The 20,221-nt window shown below is 44.3% G+C and overlaps 1 protein-coding gene across 1 annotated transcript in view; it reads left to right on the top strand.

Moving 5' to 3' along the window:
- The first annotated feature begins 33 nt into the window (after window positions 1-33).
- Window positions 34-20,221, top strand: part of SNX6 (sorting nexin 6) — a 61,807-nt gene continuing 41,619 nt past the window's right edge. Inside the window, exons 1-3 of the mRNA XM_049768955.1 lie at window positions 34-106; window positions 158-252; window positions 19,210-19,314. Coding sequence (XP_049624912.1) covers window positions 34-106; window positions 158-252; window positions 19,210-19,314 — 273 coding nt within the window. The remainder of the gene's footprint in view (window positions 107-157; window positions 253-19,209; window positions 19,315-20,221) is intronic.

Consider the following 20,221-nt stretch of genomic DNA (forward strand, 5'->3'; position numbering starts at 1 on the left):
CCTGCGCCGGCACCTCGCCTCGGAGCAGCCATGATGGTGGGTGTTCTCCGCGGCGCCGAGCCCGGGACGCGCGGTGGGGGCGGCGGCGGGCGCGGGGGCCGCGCAGGTCTGTGGCACTAATGTCTCCCTTTGTGTCTCCTCTCCTCCATCCCTCTCCTCTCCTCTTCTCCACCCGGCGTGCCGGGGCCCGGCCACCCCCCACAGGAAGGCCTGGACGACGGCCCCGACTTCCTCTCGGAGGAGGACCGCGGAGTAAGTTGCACCCGCCGGCCGCGGCCCGCGCCGTCCGTCTCGACCCCCCCAGGCGTGGCCCCGGAAGGGCCCCTCGGCGCCCCCGACCCCCCCCCGAGCGGCTCCTTTCGCTTTCCTCCGCCCGCCCCGCCCCGCCCTCCTCTGCCCAGCCGCCTCCCGCGGGACCCGCCGGGCTCTGATTCTCCCGCACCCCCGTGGTCCCGGCCGGGCGGGTCTCTTCCTCCTTCCTCCTCCTCCTCCTGCGTCAGGGTCTGGGGGTGACTGGCTGGAGGTGGACACTGCTCCCCTCACACACTACTTTGCAAGCTGTAGCAAACCCCACTCGCCTGCCTTTCCGGGGCCATCATCCCTCAGTCCCCTGCTGTCCTGTGGACCTCTGGAACCAACCAGCTCCGCCTATTCTGTCGTGTCCCCCACCCCGAAAATCAAAACATCAGCTTCCAAGCTGGTTCTCAGAGGCCTCTGCCAGACGTTGGGCAGTCGCAGGTCCCTGAACGGCCTCTCCAGCAGGATGCTGAGAGATTTTGCGAATTGCAGATCATGCTGCAGCACTATTGCTTTTGCTTCAAGTTCCCCCCTCATCTATCTCCCCTTCTCAGAGTTCTCTCTCTCTCTTTCTCTTGGTGGTGTCTGAGTGAGTTGCGTTCCGTTGCAGAAAGGTCCTTTAGGACCCTTGCACCTGCTTGCAAACTCCCACCCCCACCCCCCACTTCCCTTGGCTGCAGGGTCTAGTGGTATTGGGATGGAGTGGATTGTGGCTAGTCGAAATCTCTAGACTGATGCGTTCTGATGGCACTTAGCGGAGACCGGGATTCCTTCACATGCTCTTTTCCTGAACTGCCTGCTCTTCAGTTTTCCATGTAACTGAACTCATGTTGTCAAGTTTTGTCAACTGATAGGGGTGTGTGTGTGTGTGTGTGTGTGTGTGTGTGTGTGTGTGTGTGTGTGAGAGAGAGAGAGAGAGAGAGAGAGAGAGAGAGAGAGGGAGGAGAGAGAGAGAGAGAGAGAGAGAGAGAGAGAGAGAGAGAGAGAGAGAGAGAGAGAGAGAGAGAGAGAGAGAGAGAGATGGTTTAGTTCAGGCTCTGCACTCTGGGATGACTCCTGGCTGATGGGGTTGGTTGATTTTGTGTGTGTCACACCTGGCTTAGGGTTTGTTCAGGCTCTGCACTCTGATCACTCCTAGCTAATGGGGTTGGAGAGCCCTAATGGTCTTCTAGGATTCAAACCTGGGTCGGCTGCCCTGCAAGGCAAGAGCCTTGCTGTCTCTCCAGTTCCCTTGGCAGGTGATAGTTTTGTAATATATTATTGTCTTTTAAAAGATGTACTGAGGGGCCCGGAGAGATAGCACAGCGGCGTTTGCCTTGCAAGCAGCCGATCCAGGACCAAAGGTGGTTGGTTCGAATCCCGGTGTCCCATATGGTCCCCCGTGCCTGCCAGGAGCTATTTCTGAGCAGACAGCCAGGAGTAACCCCTGAGCACCACCAGGTGTGGCCCAAAAACCAAAAAAAAAAAAAAAAAAATGTACTGAGAATTAATATTGATCTTTATAAAGCTTTCTAATGGTAAGAAAGATGCAGATGTTATGCATACTTTTATCAACGGAATGTATTTTTCACTTACACAGAAGCATCCTTTACAATTTCTACATAGGTAAAAAGTGGCATAGTATTTCTGGTTTATAAACACTGTAAAGAATTTCTCTTCATTTCTAATTAAATTGGTCGGGATTGAGTTCTAGGTCACAGCCAGTGGTGCTTAGGGTTTACACCTGGTTCTGCGCCCAGGGATTACTTGTATTAGTGTTGAGAGATGTTGGTAAGGGTAATGTGGACTGTGGAGGGTGGGTACTGCATGAGTGCTGGGATCAAACAGGGCCATCGATCCCTATGCTATCTTTTCCTCTCTCTCTCTAAATTTAAGTAGTGTATGTATTATGAAATGTTTTATGAATTACATAAAATTTATTTTATAAATTATATTGTATACTATTATATTATAAATTATTCTTGGTGGTGCTCAGGAACCATATGGGATGTTGGAAATCGAACCCAGGTGCTTTGTGTAAGGCAAACACATTGTATTATTGCTTCAACCCTGACATATATAGAATAAACAAAATAGGAGAAACCAGTAGAGTTTTTGGGGTTTTTTTGGTTTAGGTTATTGTGTTTTGGTTTTTTTTTGGGGGGGTTGGGTTTATTTCTGGGCCACACTCAGTGATGCGCGGGTTACTCCTGTCTCTGCACTCATAAATTTCTCCTGGCAGACTAGGGAGACCATGTGGGATGCCGGTGGTCAAACCCAGGTCAGCTGTTTGCAAGACAAACACTCCCAGTTGTGGTATCTCTCCAGCCACTCATGAATTATTCTTGAGAAGCTTGGAGGACCATATGGAATACTGGGATTTGAATTCAGGTTGGTTGCATGCAAGGCAAGCGCCCCACATACTGTATTCTTTCTAGCCCCCACTAGAGTTATTTAGTGAAATTAGATGAATTGATTAGCCAAGATAATTGAACTGTTTTTTTTTTTCAATTTTTGTTTATGTTTGTTTTGTTCTTTTGTGGGGTTTTTTTTTGGGTCAGACCCCGCAGCGCTCAGGGGTTACTCCTGGCTTTGTGCTCAGAAATTGCCCCTGGGAATCGAACCAAGTTCTGTTGGGGTTGGCCACCTGCAAGGTAAATGCTCTACTGCTGAGCTATCGCTTTGGCCCCAAACTGGTTTTATTTTTAAATATAAGACGTTATATGGAGGGGCCGGAGAGATAGCATGGAGGTGAGGTGTTTGCCTTTCATGCAGGAGGTCATCGGTTCGAATCCCGGCGTCCCATATGGTCCCCTGTGCCTGCCAGGAGCGATTTCTGAGCCTGGAGCCAGGAATAACCCCTGAGCACTGCCGGGTGTGACCCAAAAATCACAAAAAAAAAAAAAAAAAAAAAAAGACGTTATATGGAGCCAGAGCTGTCATGCCAACCTGAGTTCAATACACAGAATCCCATATAACTAGTCCCCTTAGGAGTGATTGCCAGACTCTTATAGGGGGAGATCCATACCTACTGATGTTCATGGTTTATTTCTGACTGTTTCTTGAGTACTTGTGGACCATATGTGGTGCCAGGTATTTGGAACAGGGTGGGCAGGATTAAAAGCAAATGGTGATGTGCTATATCTCTGGCCCAGTTCTTAAAAAATATAAAAAAGGGGCGGGCGAGGTGGTGCTAGAGGTAAGGTGTCTGCCTTGCAAGCGCTAGCCAAGGAAGGACCGCAGTTCGATCCCCCGGAATCCCATATGGTCCCCCCAAGCAGGGGCAATTTCTGAGCGCTTAGCCAGGAGTAACCCCTGAGCATCAAACAGGTGTGGCCCGAAAAAAAAATATATATATATATAACAGTGGGGCCAGAGAGATAGCATGGAGGTAAGGTGTTTGCCTTGCATGCAGAAGGACAGTGGTTCGAATCCCGGCATCCCATATGGTCCCCCGAGCCTGCCAGGAGTAATTTCTGAGCATAGATCCAAGAGTATCCCCTGAGCGCTGCTGGGTGTGACTCAAAAACAAACGGGCCCTCAAGGTGGCACTAGAGGTAAGGTGTCTGCCTTGCAAGTGCTGGCCAAGGAAGGACCGCGGTTCAATCTCCCGTCCCATATGGTCCCCCCAAGCCAGGGTCAATTTCTGGTGCTTAGTCAGGAGTAAGTAACCCATGAGCATCAAATGGGTGTGGCCCAAAAAACCAAAACAGACAAACAAAAAAGGCAAAAAAAAAAAACAACCCAGTATTTTTGAGTTTGGTGCTGTGGACTTATTTCTGGTTCTGCACTCGGATCACTCCTCATGGGCCTTGTCTGTATGTGATGCCAGTAGTGATCAGACAAGGGTTGGCTACATGCAAGGCAAGCTCCTTCCAGTCCCTGGAAGAAAATTTAATATGGAAGTGGAAAGAACATTGTCATAACTTAGAAAGCATTTAGAATGTCATGATGGATAGGTTTGTGTGTGTGTGTCGATTTCTTATTTTTGTCCTATGAAACCATGTGAGTTACTATATTAATTGGGCAGTAAAACTATAAAAATTAATGAGGGCTGAAGAGATAGTATAGCAGGTAGGTATTTGCCTTGCACACAGTCATCCCAGTTTCAATCTCCAGCATCCTATGAGGTCTCCTGAGTACTACCAGGAGCATCGTCAGGTGTGGCCCAAATGAAAAAGAATTGTTTCATTAATTCTCATCATACTTCTGAAGCTTTTAGTAGCTCCCTTTTACCCATGAAAAATCAGAAAATGAGAAACTTAGAGAAACTCTTTAGGTACTCTTAGGTCACCAAAAATTGGAGAAACTTGTTAGGTAGACTTAGGTTATCACAAATAGGAGAGATGGCCTTTAAGCATGTTTCTAATAGTATGATTGGTGTACATATTTCCTAAATTAACTGGGGTTTCTTTGCAAAAAGAAAGGTTCTGAGTACACATACTAGAAGTATGGAGACATTGAAAATTATTTTTTAAAAATCACCCTAGCTGGGTGGCTGGAGAGATAGTATAGTAGATAAGGTGCTTGCCTTACACCCAGCTGACCCAAGTTCTATTCCTGGCTTGCCATCTTGTCTCCTGAGGGTTTTAAGTTTCTATAATGAATTGGAGAAGAAAATCTTTAGGCCTAAGAAAATACTGCAAAAATTAAGTTTTGTGATAAACTTCATAGAGTTTAGGACCATTATGATAGTGCATTGGGTAGGGTGCTTGCTTTGTATGCAGCCAACCTCGGTTTGATCCCTGACATCCTATATGGTCCCCTGAGCACTGCCAGGAGTGATTTTAAGAATATACAATATTAAAACTCATCATTTACTTTTTTGTTTTGTTTTTGTTTTTTTTGGGCCACACTCGGTGACGCTCAGGGGTTACTCCTGGCTATGCGCTCAGAAGTCGCTCCTGGCTTGGGGGACCATATGGGATGCCGGGGGATCGAACCGCGGTCCTTCCAAGGCTAGCGCAGGTAAGGCAGGCACCTTACCTCCAGCGCCACCGCCCGGCCCCGCATCATTTACTTTTTTTTTTTATCTCTTCAACCATGTCTCTGCGTAATAGAATATTTTTCCCCAAATGAAGGACAGTAACGTATTATTTAGTAAACAAATGGGCCCTTTGATCTAAACACATTTTGCTCTGATGTGTGTTTGTTAAGTAAGAGCAGTCAGTACCAGTTTGATAGCATAATTCTCCTAGCATTTAATTTGAATTCTAAATAATATGTTTATTGTTTTCAGAATTACTTAAGGTAGAGTAACCACACCTCTCCTAGATTCCTGATCCTCCCTCTCTATATTCCTTATCTTCATTAATGTCATTATTTTCCAGTCATGCAGACATGAAACTTTTTTTTTTTTTTGGTTTTTGGGCCACACCTGGGGTTACTCCTGGCTTGGGGGACCATATGGGATAATGGGGGATCGATCCGCGGTTCGTCTTAGGCTAGCGCTGGCAAGGCAAACACCTTACCTCTAGCGCCACCACACCTACCCCAATATGAAACTTCCTAATCATATTTTTCATCTGTGTAGTCAGTGAAACTAGGTAATTTCACTCAGAAATGTTGATCGCAGGCCAGAGCAATGGTGCAGCGGTAGGGCATTTGCCATGTACGCAGCTGACCCAGGATGAACCCCTGACGTCCCATATAGTACCACAAGCCAGGAATGATTTCTGAGCGCATAGCCAGGAGTGACCCCTGAGCGTCACTGGGTGTGGCCCAAAATAAAAAAATAAAATGTTGATCTCGGGCCAGAGAGACAGCACAGCAGTAGGGCATTTACTTGCACGCAGCTGATTTAGGACTGACAGTGGTTCGAATCCCGGCAACCCATTTGGTCTCCCAGGCCTGTCAGGAGCAATTTCTGAGTGCAGAGCCAAAAGCAACTGGGTGTGACCCAAAAGCCAAAAAAGAAAAAAGAAAGAAATGTTGATCTCCCTTTTTTTATATGGGCTGAAGTGATAGAACAGTGGGTAGGTGGGGGCCGGAGTGCTAGCACAGTGGTAAAGCATTTGCCTTGCATGCGGCCAACAGAACGGATCCCAGTTCGAATCTGGGCATCCCATATGGTTCCCTGAGCCTGCCAGGAATGACTTCTAAGCACAGAGCCAGGAGTAATCCCTGAACACTGCTGGGTGTGGCCCCATAAACACCCCCCCAGAAAAAAGAAATGTTGATTTTTCCCAAACTTAATTTCCATGACCCCCAGATAAGCTTCTTGCTATTTTTTCCTGGCTTTTAGTAATTGGTATCTGTCTCGTATCTTTGTACTTTATAATGCTGCTGTTACATTACTTCTGTTACTAAATGAATAAATCACATTGTACTGCTACTAGTCATTTCCATTTCTTCACAGTAAGACACAAACTCCTTCAGCACTTAGCATTCAGAATCCTTCAAATTCCTTTCAAGTTGGCTTCATTTTTCTTGGCGTGGTCCAGTTTACCTATTCCAAGTTACCTCTAAGCTTTGTTTTGATGCTTGGTATTGAACCTAGGACGACCTCCTACATGCTAAGAAGTATGCACTATACAATTGAACTACACCCTTGGCCTAACTCTATACTTAAATCACTATATTATATGTACTCATTTTTGGAGTTCTTTATTTTTTTTCTCACTTTCCACACCTAGTGAAAGTTGTTTTAGCTTTCAAGATTTGGTGCAGATGTTTGTATTTCTTTTATATCTCTGCATTTAGCTTGAACACATTCCATATTGCTCAAGGTCTACTCCCAACTCTACTTGAGAAGTTATCCATGCAGTGAAGTTGATGCTGCTTTTTACTACTTTTTTTTTGTTTTTTGTTTTGTTTTGGGCCACACCCCGTGGCACTCAGGAGTTACTCCTGACCTTGTGCTCAGAAATACTCTTGGCAGGCTCAGGGGACCATATAGGATGCCAGGAACCGAACCTAGGTCTATCCCATGTTGGCCGTGTGCAAGGCAAACACCTTGCCGCTGTGTTATTACTCTGGCCCCTACTTTTCCTATTTTGAAAAGAAAAATAGGTTTAGAAAGCTTGGTAATTTATCCAAAAGCATACAGCTAGTATAAGTCATGTTCAAATTCAGTAGTTTAGTTTTAGGCCCTAAGCTACTATGTTATTAACTAGGTAAGCTATGCCTTAAATGTTGTGTGGTTTCTTTTGAGAATACCCTACAATTCTCAGGTTTTACTTCTGACTATTCAGATTTCACTCCTCATGGGTTTGGGACCTATGGGATGCCTGGCATCAACCCGGGTAGGCCATGTACAAAGTAAGCGCCCTTCACCTTAACCTCTAGACTATCACTGAACCCTGTTTTCTATTTTTGTTTTTGTCTTTGGGTTCCATTCCTTGCAATACTCAGAAGGCTGTTCCTGACTCCGCTCCTGACTCTCTGATGGAAATTGAAATCTCCAGCCCTGAACCTTAAATGTTGACCAGGAATTTTTGTGTTGAGGCCTTGAAAATAACCTTGTAGATTCCAGGGTAGTAAAATCCTTGTAGATTGATGTTTTCTTTCAGAAAGTAGAGAAACCAGTTAATAAGCTATTGCAACAGTATAGATGAGAATGATGCTGGTAGAACTAAAACTTTGGAAAAGGAAAAATACCAAAGAAAAACTTAGAAGAGATAGGGCATAACGACTGAGTAAATACATGGGTTGGGCAGAGATGGAGAAAATGAACATTAGAAAAAAGAGATGAACAGGGGCCGGGCGGTGGCGCTAGAGGTAAGGTGCCTGCCTTGCCTGCGCTAGCCTAGGACGGACCGTGGTTCGATCCCCCGGTGTCCCAAGCCAGGAGCGACTTCTGAGCGCATAGCCAGGAGTAACCCCTGAGCGTCACCGGGTGTGGCCCAAAAACCAAAAAAAACCAATATAAAAATAAAAATAAAAAAAAGAGATGAACAATAGAAAACAAAACGAACAGTAGATAATACGTTGAATTTGAAGTACCTCTGGGCATCTAATCCCATGATGGCCTTTAGAATAGAAGATCTAAAAGTAAGTATTTGCCTTCATTCATTTCTCCCCAGCACATTGAAGTCACTCAGTTGTTTAATAAATGAAAGCAGCCAAGTGGTTATTACTAACTGGTAACTCCATGTAGTAATTTAAATGTAGTAATTCCATGTAGTAATTTAAAACAAGACTTGAAGATAGAAACTTTTTTGTTTGCTTTTTGGGCCACACCTGGTGATGCTCAGGGGTTTACTCCTGGCTATGCGCTCAGAAATTGCTCCTGGCTTGAGGGACCGTATGGGATGCCGGAGGATCCAACCATGGTTCGTTCTAGGTTAGCACGTGCAAGGCAGACCCCCTACCGCTTGCACCACCACTCAGGCCCCATGAAGATAGAAACATTAACTTGACATTATCAAGAAAAGTTAAGATCCCCAAAACAAATGAAAATATGCTCCACATCACTAATCATCAGAGAGATGCAAATCAGAATAACAATGAGTTATTATCTTACAGCACAGATACTGGCACACATCACAAAACACAAGAACAACCAGTTCTGGCGTGGATGTGGGGAGAAAGAAACTCGCATTTACTGCTGGTTCAGCCTTTTTGGAAAACTATATGGATATTTCTCAAAAAACTAAAAATTGGGGCTGGAGAGATAGCATGGAGATAGGGCGATTGCATGCAGAAAGACGGTGGTTTGAATCCCGGCATCGCATATGGTCCCCCGAGCCTGCTAGGAGCGATTTCTGAGCATAGAGCCAGGAGGAACCCCTGAGCGCTGCCGGGTGTGACCCAAAATCAAACAATTAAAAAAAAAAACAAAAAAAAAAACTAAAAATTGAGCTTCCATATGATCCAGCAATAGCACTCCTAGAGACCCAAAAACACCATACAGAAAGCCTTCTGCATTTCTGTGTTCATTGCAGCACTGTTTATAATATCCAGAATATGGAAACAACTCAAGTGCCCAAGAGCAGGTGAGTAGCAAAAGAAACTTTAGTACATCTCTACAGTGGAATTTTATGCAGTCTTAGAAAAAATTAAGTCATGAAATTTGTTTATACATGGCTGGATGTGGAAATTATTATGCTGAGTGAAATGAGTGAGAGGAAGAGGGGTAGATAGAATAATCTTAGTCGTTTGTGGGATATAAGAAAAAATAAAAGACAGTATGGTACCAGAGATAGCACAGCAGTAGGGCATTTACCTTGCACGTGGCCAACCCAGGACGGACCTTGGTTCGATTTCCAGCATCCCACATGGTCCTCTCAGTCTGCCAGGAGTGATTTCTGAGCACAGCCAGGAATAACTCCCTGAAAAGTCAACATGTTTTTTGTTAGTTTGTTTTTGTTTTTGGGACCACACCCGGCGGTGCTCAGGGCTTACTCCTGGCTATCTCCTAAGAAATAGCTCCTGACAGGCACGGGGGACCATATGGACGCCGGGATTTGAACTAACCACCTTAGGTCCTGGATCAGCTGCTTGCAAGGCAAACGCCACTATGCTATCTCTCCAGCCCCAAGTCGACATGTTTTGATACTTGGGAATTAGTTAATCAAGATGGCTGAGATGGGTAAGGCTAGATAACACTTATGGGAAACTAACAGGGTGGCATGGAGAGACTCATTGATGGTACTGGAGGGACTCCAAGGAATCCCCAGCAGATAGACTTTTTTAGTTTTTGGGTTAAAGGGGTTACTCCTGGCTCTGTGCTCAGAAATTGCTCTTGGCAGGCACAAGAGACCATTTGGGATGCTGAGATTCAAACCACTATTTGTCCTGGATCAGCTGTGTGCAAGGCAAACGCCCTACCGCTTTGCTATCTCTCAGGCCCATGGAGATAGACTTTTTTTTGGTCATTCCTGACTCTTCTCAGGACTAACTCCTAGATTTATGCTCATGGATCATTCCGGGGGGGGGGGGGGTTCTGGGTGACTATATGGGGTGCTGAGAATTAAATTTGGGTAGGGCTGCATACAAAACAAGCGCCTACCTACTCTCTGTACTATCGCCCCAGCACCAAAGTTGAGACTTATAAGAAATTATAATGATCATTGTGAGATCAAAATGCTATAGAAAGGTCACTATGATGAAAGTATTAGATTTGGAAATTAGGAACTTAATTTCAAAGTTTTGTGAGACTAGATCTAACTTAATTGGAATGGTAGTGTCAGCAAGTTTCTTGGAGCAGACAGGGATGAATGTTCAAATATTCAGGTGAACAGATAGCTCTGAACATGCAGAGACTAAAGATTTTACTTTATTTTATTTTTGGTTTTTGGGCCATAGCCAGCGATGCTTAGGGGTTATTCCTGGCTCTTCATTCAGCCTTGAGATGCCAAGAATCAAACCCCAGTCACCCGCATACTATGTTTTCAGACCAAAAATATTTATTTGTAAAAAGATATTTTTTAGGGGCCAAGTGTGTAATGGTGTGCGATCCTAGGTTTGATTCTGAGCATCAGCACACTCAACAAAGTTTTGTTAATAAATAGGAGGAAAAATAGCTTTCTCCGCTGGGCGGTGGCGCTAAAGGTAAGGTGCCTGCCTTGCCTGCGCTAGCCTTGGACGGACCGCGGTTCGATCCCCCGGTGTCCCATATGGTCCCCCAAGCCAGGAGCAACTTCTGAGCACATAGCCAGGAGTAATCCCTGAGCATTACCGGGTGTGGCCCAAAAACCAAAAAAAAAAAAAAAAAATAGCTTTCTCTAGTTTCTCTGGTTTTTGTTTTGTTTTGTTGTTTTGGTTTTTGGGTCACACCTGGTAGCACTCGGGTTACTCTTGGCTCCACGCTCAGAAATCGCACCTGGCAGGCTCGGGGGACCATATGGGATGCCGGGATTCGAACCAATGACCTTCTGCATGCAAGGCAAACGCCTTACCTCATGTTATCTTTCTGGCCCCGGTTTTTGTTTTTGTTTTTTTTTTTTAAAGGACACTAGAGACAGTGTTACTTGGTAGGATAGAAGTTTGATAGAGGACTGAGTTTATAAATTTGAAGTAGTTGTGAAGGCTATCAGATTTATATGCAATTTGCATTTAAGTCTGTACAACTTTTTGAGACCATTATTTGTAGTAGTACTTTATTCTGGCTTTTTTTTTCTCATCATACTTAGCTGCTCAAGAAACAAAGAAAATTGATGATTGAATATATCCCAAGTGTGGGAAGTTACTAAGACCATTAAGTAAAGGCTGCTTCCCCCTGCTACTGTAGGGAAGCTCCTAGGTAGAGCTCCGGAAACCTGGTGGCCTATCTGCAATTTTCAACTAACTGGTTCAGTGGTTCAGTGCAGTGGGCCAAGAATGTGGTGCTGTTTAGGCTTATATTGCTGGGAATACCCTTATCATCTACCACAGTGGTGCTGGGGACCTCCAGAGCTATACCTAGCAGAGACTTAGCCTGACTCAGGGCCGCTGTGTAGTGCTAGATCGAGATCAACTAGGCACACACTAACTGCTAATATTGTGTCCCAGCTGCAAAAAAAGACATTTCAGTGACATTACAACTGTTTTTAGTGTTTTATTGTTTTTTGGTATAGTATGTGAGGAAATCTGGTTGCACTGTCAAATTTCCAAACAAAATCTGTATATTCAGCCTTTTGATCCTTGGCTATGGAGGGCATAGAGTAATGATAGAAATTATGTACCACAGGACTTACTGGGGACCAGTGTTAGTACAGCAGGTAGAACACATGCCTTGCATACAGCTGGCCTGGGTTCAGTCCCCTGTGTCACATATATTCTCCCCCCCCCACCCCCAGCCACTAGGTGTGATCTCTGAGTACAAAGCCAGGCTAAGCCATAAGTATAAAGCCAGATGTTGCCTAAAAACAAAGAAAGAAAAAAAAAATTTGGGCCTGAATTTTACTTCTTTACCTCATAAGGTTTTTCATTGATGATACTATCAATACCTGGGAACAGCATCTTAGCCCTGTTATAATTAGACCTTTTTGTTGTTGTTCTCTCCTTTACTCAGCAGAGATTTGTAGCGGGTCACTTCTGAGAATATAGTAATGCATAAACAAAAATGTCTAGCCTCATAAAGCTGAAATTCTAGTTAGAATTATTTTGAAAAAATATACAGCATACAGTGAATACATGCTGGGAGATGGGGATGAGGGAGCAATAGGAATTGGTTGTGGTTGAGCTGCAGTACTAGAGGGGTTAGCCAGGAAACACCATCCTGAGAAGGTGACATTATAATAAATATTTAAAGGAAATGAGAGATCAAGCCATGCAAAGTAATAGCTGATTTTATGTAGAAGGACCATGAGTACATATAGGTTCTTGAAGCAGCTACATGCCTGTGTCTTCAGGGAACAATATGGAGGCCAGATGGCAGGACTGCAGTGAGCTAGAGGAGTGAATGGTAGATTAGTCAGAGAGATTATGTTAGATGCAGATTTTATAGGACCTGGCTTTTCAGGTGGACAGTCCTGAAGTTTTGAATAGAGAAATGATTGGTCTAGCTTAACGGTTCTTAGAGCTCTGAATAATCACACTGATCTTACTAGTTGCAGAAAGATAATAAAATGTTAGTGAGTTGGGGTCAGAGCGCTTACCCAGGTTTGATCCTTGCCGTAAGGTCCTGTGAGCTCCATCAGGAGTGATTTCTAAACTCAGAACCAGGAATAAGACCAGAATAATAGCAGAATAATAATAACCCCACAAAAATGCCTATTGCCTATGTGGTGATGCATTGAAAAGCATTTCAGTTAATGAAAATAAACAAATTTTTGATCAAATAAGGTAACGTGGGGTCGAAGGATAGCACAGTGGTAGGGCATTTGCCTTCCATGCTGCTGATCCGGAACAGACCTGGGTTCAATCTCCAGTATCCCTTATGGTTCCAGAAGCCTGCCAGGAGTGATTTCTGAGCTCAGCCAGGAGTAAATCCCCTGAGCACCACTGGGTGTGGCCAAGAGCCCTGACGCAAGAGATAAGGCATCTGCCTTGCCTGTGCTAGCCTAGGACAGGTTCCTCCAGTGTCCCATATGGTTCCCCAAGCCAGGAGTGATTTCTGAGTGCATAGCCAGGTGTAATCCCTGAGCATCACCAGGTGCTCAAAAAACAAAAAACAGTGTAACAGAGGAAGGGGCTGGAGCAATAGCAGGGCCTAATAGTGGGCAGAGCATTTGCATGTGGCCTACCCAGGTTTCCATATCTGGCATCCAAATGTTTCCTGAGCTTGTCAGGAGTAACCCCTAAGGGCCACTGGGTGTGGCCCAAAGACCAAAAAATAAATAAACAGGGAGATAGCCTGGAGGTAAGGTGTTTGCCTTTCATGCAGAAGGACAGTGGTTCGAATCCCACATCCCATATGGCCCTCTGTGCCTGCCAGGGATGATTTCTGAGCATAGAGCCAGGAGTAACCCCTGAGCGCTGTGGGTGTGACCCAAAAACCAAATAAATAAATAAATAAATAAATAAATAAATAAATAAGCAGAGGGACTGGAGCAATAATACAGTAAATAGAGTGGTTGCTACTTTTGTATGCAGCTGACCTGGGTTCATTCTCCAGCATCCCATATGGGTATCCTGAGCACTGCTGGGTGTGGCCTAAAAACAAAAAAGATAGGGGACAGAGTGATAGCACAGTGAGTAGGTGTTTTTGCCTTGCACACAGCTGAACCAGATTTGATCCCAGGAATCCTATATGGTCCCCTGAGATTGCAGGTGCAGTCAGAAGTAAACCCTGAGCACTGATGGGTGTGACCAAAAGAACAAAAAACAAACAAAAAAAAGGTAACAGATGGCCATTGGTCTGAGGTGTGTGCTTTGTATATAATGAGAACTGAGTTTGTTGTTTTGTGTTTTTTTGGGCGGAGGGTATACCTGATGATGCTTAGCAGTTACTTCTGGCTCTGCATTCAGGAATCACACCTGCTAAGGGAAGTGGACGTTATGTGATGCTGGGCATACCATGTGCAAGGGAATCACTTTGCCCTTTGCTATCTGCTATCTCTCTGGTCCTTGAGACCAGAGTTTGACCCCTGGCATCACACCCAGAACACTCTGGGTATGTCCCTGGTGACCCCTGAAGGATGGATGGATGGATGGATCGATCGATCAGAGTATTGAGCCATTGGCTAAATATTGCTATAAGTGACTCTCCAGGTCCCTACACATTGCTTTGGAGACCCCATTACTACCCCCCTGCTTTTCTCATTGACTTGAGAAACAGGAAAAATATTTGTTTTAGGGTGTAAAGTATATATATAAGAAGATGCAATATTAGAAGAAACATAACTGATACTTTCACTATGAAATATAAATCAGAATCTCACTATCAACTTCTTGCTGTGACCAATTTGTAATTCTTGCACCTTTTTCTTTTTTTGAGGGAGGGTCACTGGCAGCGCTCAGGGATTACTCCTGGCTCTATGCTCTGAAATCACTCCTGGCAGTCTCAGGGGACCATGTGGGATGCCAACATTCGAACCACCGTCCTTCTGCATGCAAGGCAAATGCCTTACCTCCATGCTATCTCTCCGGTCCACCTTTTTCTTTTTAATATTTGTCTTTCTAATTTTTTTTTTTAGTTTGGGGATGGAGAAATGTGACTTATATTTTTTATGATTAGTTTTAAAATTCACTCGTTAAAAGGGCAAAGTGATAGATTGTATTAAAACTATTTTTTTATAATTTTTTTTTTTTTTTTTTGGTTTTTGGTTTTTGGTTTTTGGGCCACACTCGGCAGTGCTCAGGGGTTACTCCTGGCTGTCTGCTCAGAAATAGCTCCTGGCAGGCACAGGGGACCATATGGGACACTGGGATTTGAACCAACCACCTTTGGTCCTGGATCTGCTGCTTGCAAGGCAAACACCGCTGTGCTATCTCTCTGGGCCCTGTATTAAAACTATTAAGGCAATATGTAAATAGACATCATGGCTTAATAAGGAGGCCAGAGACATAGTATCAGAGTTTGGAAGCATAGCAGCTCACATATATATATTAGAGAGAGACAGAGAAAAGGAAGAAAGGAAGGAAGAGAAAGAGAAAGAAAGAAGGGAGGGAAGGAGAGGAAGGAAGGAAGGGAAAGGAAAGGAAAAAGGAAAGGAAAGGGAGAAGAGAAGAGAAGAGAAGTCCAAGCAGTTGCCTTGCTTGTAGCTGACCTGGGTTAAATCTCCAGCATCCCATATGGTTCCCCAAGTACCTCCAGGTGTAACTCCTGAGTGCAGAGCCAGGAGTGAGTAACCCCTGAGCCTCACTGGAGTGACCCAAAACAAGCCTAATGTACATCCTGGGTAATCCCTGAGGATGATAGAAATGTTCTGTTCTTTTTGTTGTTGTTGTTCTTGGTTTTTGGGCCATACTCAGTGATGCTCAGGGGTTACTCCTGGCTACTCGCTCAAAATCGCTTCTGGCTCGGGGGACTATATGGGACACCAGGGATCGAACCCAGGTTCGTCCTGGGTCAGCTGCGTGCAAGGCAAATGCCTTACCACTGCCATTGTGCCATCACTCCGGCCCCAAATGTTCTGTTCTTAATTATGGTGTTGGCTCATTTATATGGGTTTTTTGTTTTGTTTTGTTTTGTTTTTAGGTCACACCCGGCAGCGCTCAGGGATTACTCCTGGCTCTATGCTCAGAAATCATTCCTGGCAGGCTCGGGGGACCATATGGGTGCCGGGATTCGACCGAAGACCTTCTGCATGAAAGGCAAACGCCTTACCTCCATGCAATCTCTCCGGCCCCTGGCTCATTTATTTGTAACTGGGCATCAAACCTAGGACATCAACATGCAAGGCATGAGTTTTACCATGAGCCACATCCCTGACACTCTGGTGTTGATTAAAGAGATTTAACCTCAATTAACCTCAGTTGGGGAGATACTCAAATGGCTGCAGTGCATGCTTTGCTAGAAGGAACATTTAGTTTGTACTTTGGTATCACCCTGAACATCACTAAATGTTGTCCCAAAACCAAAAATAAAGTGATTTATTCTGAAGGAAAAAAAAAGATTTAGTAGCATATTTGTTATAAAACTCTTCAGACTAGGCTTTTCCTTTCCATTTCCCCCATATTTTGCTGGGCCTATGCAAACAACAATTGCCACTCAAAAAAAAAACCCAAAACTCTTCAAACTGTGTTTTAATATATGGATTTCATTATACGTAACAATTGATTGATTTTTTTGCTTATGTTTAAGCTATACCCAATGGTACCTGGAAGCTGTTTCTGGCATTGTTTAGGTACCATGTTGTACCAAGAGTCAAACCTAGCATGCATTCAGCCTGTGGAGCTATCTGATCTGAGTTTAATTTTTTGTTTATTTTTGGGCCATACCTGCCATTGCTCAGGGGTTACTCCTGGCTCTGTACCCAGAAATTACTACTGGCAGTATTGGGGGACCATATGGGATGCTGGGAATAGAACCCTGGTCAGCGTATGCAAGGCAAACAACCTACTCACTGTGCTGTCATTCTAGTCCTTTAAGTTAAATTATTATATTTCATTTCATTTTATATATTTATTTATTTATTTATTTATTTATTTATTTATTTATTTATTTATTTTGGTTTTTGGGTCACACCTGGTGGCACTCGGGTTACTCCTGGCTCTGCGCTCAGAGGTTTCTCCTGGCAGGCATGGGGGACCATATGGGATGCTGGGATTCGAATCACCATCTGTTCGAATCAGATGTGTGCAAGGCAAACGCCCTACCACTGTGATATCTCTCCGGTCCAAGTTAAATTATTTTAGTGAGAAAAATAGATTTACAGGCCAAGTGCTTGCTTGCACATGGATTGGTGGCCAAGGCTCTCTCCCAGGTAAAATATAGTCCCCCAGCACTGGCAAGAATAGTTCCTGAGCACTGTTGGACATGGCCCCAAAATAGATTTTTTTTTGTTTTTTGGGGCACACCCGTTTGATGCTCGGGGGTTACTCCTGGCTAAGTGCTCAGAAATTGCCCTTGGCTTGGGGGGACCATATGGGACCCCGGGGGATTGAACCGAGGTCTTTCCTTAGCACTTGCAAGGCAGACATCTTACCTCTAGCGCCACCTCACTGGACCCCAAAATAGATTTTTTTTCCTTTCTTTTTTTTTTTTTCTTTGTGGTTTTTGGGTCACACCCGGCAGTGCTCAGGGGTTATTCCTGGCTCCAGGCTCAGAAATTGCTCCTGGCAGGCACAGGGGACCATATGGGACACTGGGATTCGAACCGATGACCTCCTGCATGAAAGGCAAAACGCCTTACCTCCATGCTATCTCTCCGGCCCCAAAATAGATTTTTTTTAATGATTCTTTGTATATGACTTCTAAAATAGAATATAAGAAGCCAGGAACATACACAACACCCTACTCTATCTCCAGCACACCGAGTTTAATTACATACGTAGTCTTTATTTTTCCATTTTAGGTAATATCTTTCAGAGTTTTTTTTTTTTTTTTTTTTTTTTTTTTTTTTTTTGGTTTTTGGGCCACACCCCTTTGATGCTCAGGGGTTACTCCTGGCTATGTGCTCAGAAATCGCCCCTGGCTTGGGGGGACCATATGGGACGCCGGGGGATCGAACCGCGGTCCTTCCTTGGCTAGCGCTTGCAAGGCAGACACCTTACCTCCAGCGCCACCTACCCGGCCCCATCTTTCAGAGTTTTTGGGTGTGACTTTGTTTTAGAAAGCTGTTATTCATCCTACTACAGTAAACATCTTAAATGTGATCTAAGGGTGGGCCTGGAGCAATAGCACAGTAGGTAATGCATTTACCTTGCACACAGCCAACCTGGTCTCCATCTCTGGCATCCCAGAGCTTGCTAGTAGTAATTTCTGAGTGTAGAGCCAAGAGTGTAGAAGAGCTTGAGCGCCACCAAGCATGGCCCAAAAGGCAAAAATAAAAAAGTAATCTGGCTAGATTACTTCCTAATCAATTCTGAAGTAATTCCTGTCAGGTGCAGGAATAACTTCAGAGTATCATCAGGTATACCTCCCCCCCCAAAAAAAAACATGATCTGAATATGAATAAAAAGAAACTTTCTTAAAATTAAGATAAGGGAGGAAGAGTGATAGCACAGAGGTTGGGTGTTTGCCTTGCATGCAGCTGACCCAGGGTAGACCTGGGTTCTATTCCCAGCATCCCATATGGTCCCCCGACCCAGGAGCTATTTCTGAGCACATAGCCAGAAGTAACCCCTGAGCATCACAGGGTGTGGTCCAAAAAGAAAAAAAAAAAAGAGCTATTCTGCTAGTGCTCAGGGGGAACTAAATGGTGCCAGGGTTTGAACTTGGGTCTCCTGCATGCAAAGTATGTGTTCCAGCCCAGTAAGCAGTCTCCCTGATCCTGGAATTTTTTTTTTTTTTTTTTTTTTTTTTTTTTTTGGTTTTTGGGCCACACCCGGCGGTGCTCAGGGGTTACTCCTGGCTGTCTGCTCAGAAATAGCTCCTGGCAGGCACGGGGGACCATATGGGACACCGGGATTCGAACCAACCACCTTTGGTCCTGGATCGGCTGCTTGCAAGGCAAACACCGCTGTGCTATCTCTCCGGGCCCAGAATTTTTTATTTTAATTTGATTTTGTTGGGGTTTTTTTTGTTTGTTTGTTTGAGAGCCACATCTGGCCATGCTCAGGAGACTCTCCTAGTGATCTTGGAGGAAGGTGAAGGGAGCAAAGACAGGGAAGGGCAGAGAAAATATGACAATTAATTGGTTATGGTGATGACATATAATACCCACAGCTGGCCCCAAAATGGTTAAGGTGCCTGCTCTTGCATGCAACTGACCCTGGCACTTACTATAGACTCCTGGGCACTACATGGAGTGATCCCTAAGCACAAAGTCAGAGTAGAATAAGCCCTGGGGACTACTGGGTGTCAGCCCAATACCAAAAAATGCAATAACGTATCCAATATGTAGATAAAATTAATGAGAATTTTTTTTTACATTTTAGATTCCTTTTTGTTTTTTGTTTTTGTTTGTTTGGGAAAGGTTAATTATAAACAGCATACAGAACTTTCATTACTTTTTTTTCTAGCTTAAAGCAATTAATGTAGACCTTCAAAGTGATGCTGCTCTCCAGGTGGACATTTCTGATGCTCTTAGTGAGAGAGATAAAGTAAAATTCACTGTGCACACAAAGGTAAATGTGATTTTACTTGATACTTTATTTGATATTTTAACTATTTTTATGCCAATGTCAAAGGTTGACCAGAACTTTGTTTTAAACATAATCAGAGAGACTATTTTAGGTTATAATTCATTGATGCTTTTTTTACAAAGAAGGTTTGGGAGGGCCCCAAAGATGGCTTGGTAGTGGATGTTGAGAAGGATTCGTTACTGTTTGTGATTCCCTGCCACAATAGCAAAATGTGCAATGTGCTATATTCTACATCCAAGTGTGTTTGACCCCTGGGTCATCAAAACAATGTCAACAATAACAGGATGGGAAGAGAAGAAATTTGATTGTAAGAAAAAATATATGTTATAAGTAAAATAAATTAAAAATTTTTGGGCTGGAGAGGTAGCATGGAGGTAGGGCGTTTGCCTTGCACGTAGCCAAATCCAGAACAGATAGAGATTCGAATCTCAGCATCCCACATGGTCCCCTGTGCCTGCCAGGATTGATTTCTGAGCGTAGAGCCAGGAGTAACCCCTGAGTGCTGCTGTGTGTGACCAAAAACAACAACGAAAAAAATGGGGCTGGAGAGATAGCATGGGGTAAGACGTTTGCCTTGCGTGCAGGACAGTGGTTCAAATCCCGGCATCCCACATGATCCCCCAAGCCTGCCAACAGCGGTTTCTGAGCATAGAGCCAGAAGTAACCCCAGCGCTGGTGGGTGTGACCCCCCAAAATTTTTTTTAAGAAAATATGTACATTTTAATATTAATAATAATTACAACTGAGACATGGAACCTTTACTTTCTCTAGACTTTTATTTATTTGTGAGTTTGGGTCACACCTTTGGTGCTCAGGACTTACTCCTGGCTCTGTTCTCAGAGATCACTCCTGATTGGGATGCCAGGAATTGAACAAGGGTGACCACATG

Source organism: Suncus etruscus, chromosome 2 (assembly GCF_024139225.1).
Source record: "Suncus etruscus isolate mSunEtr1 chromosome 2, mSunEtr1.pri.cur, whole genome shotgun sequence".
NCBI lineage: Eukaryota > Metazoa > Chordata > Mammalia > Eulipotyphla > Soricidae > Suncus > Suncus etruscus.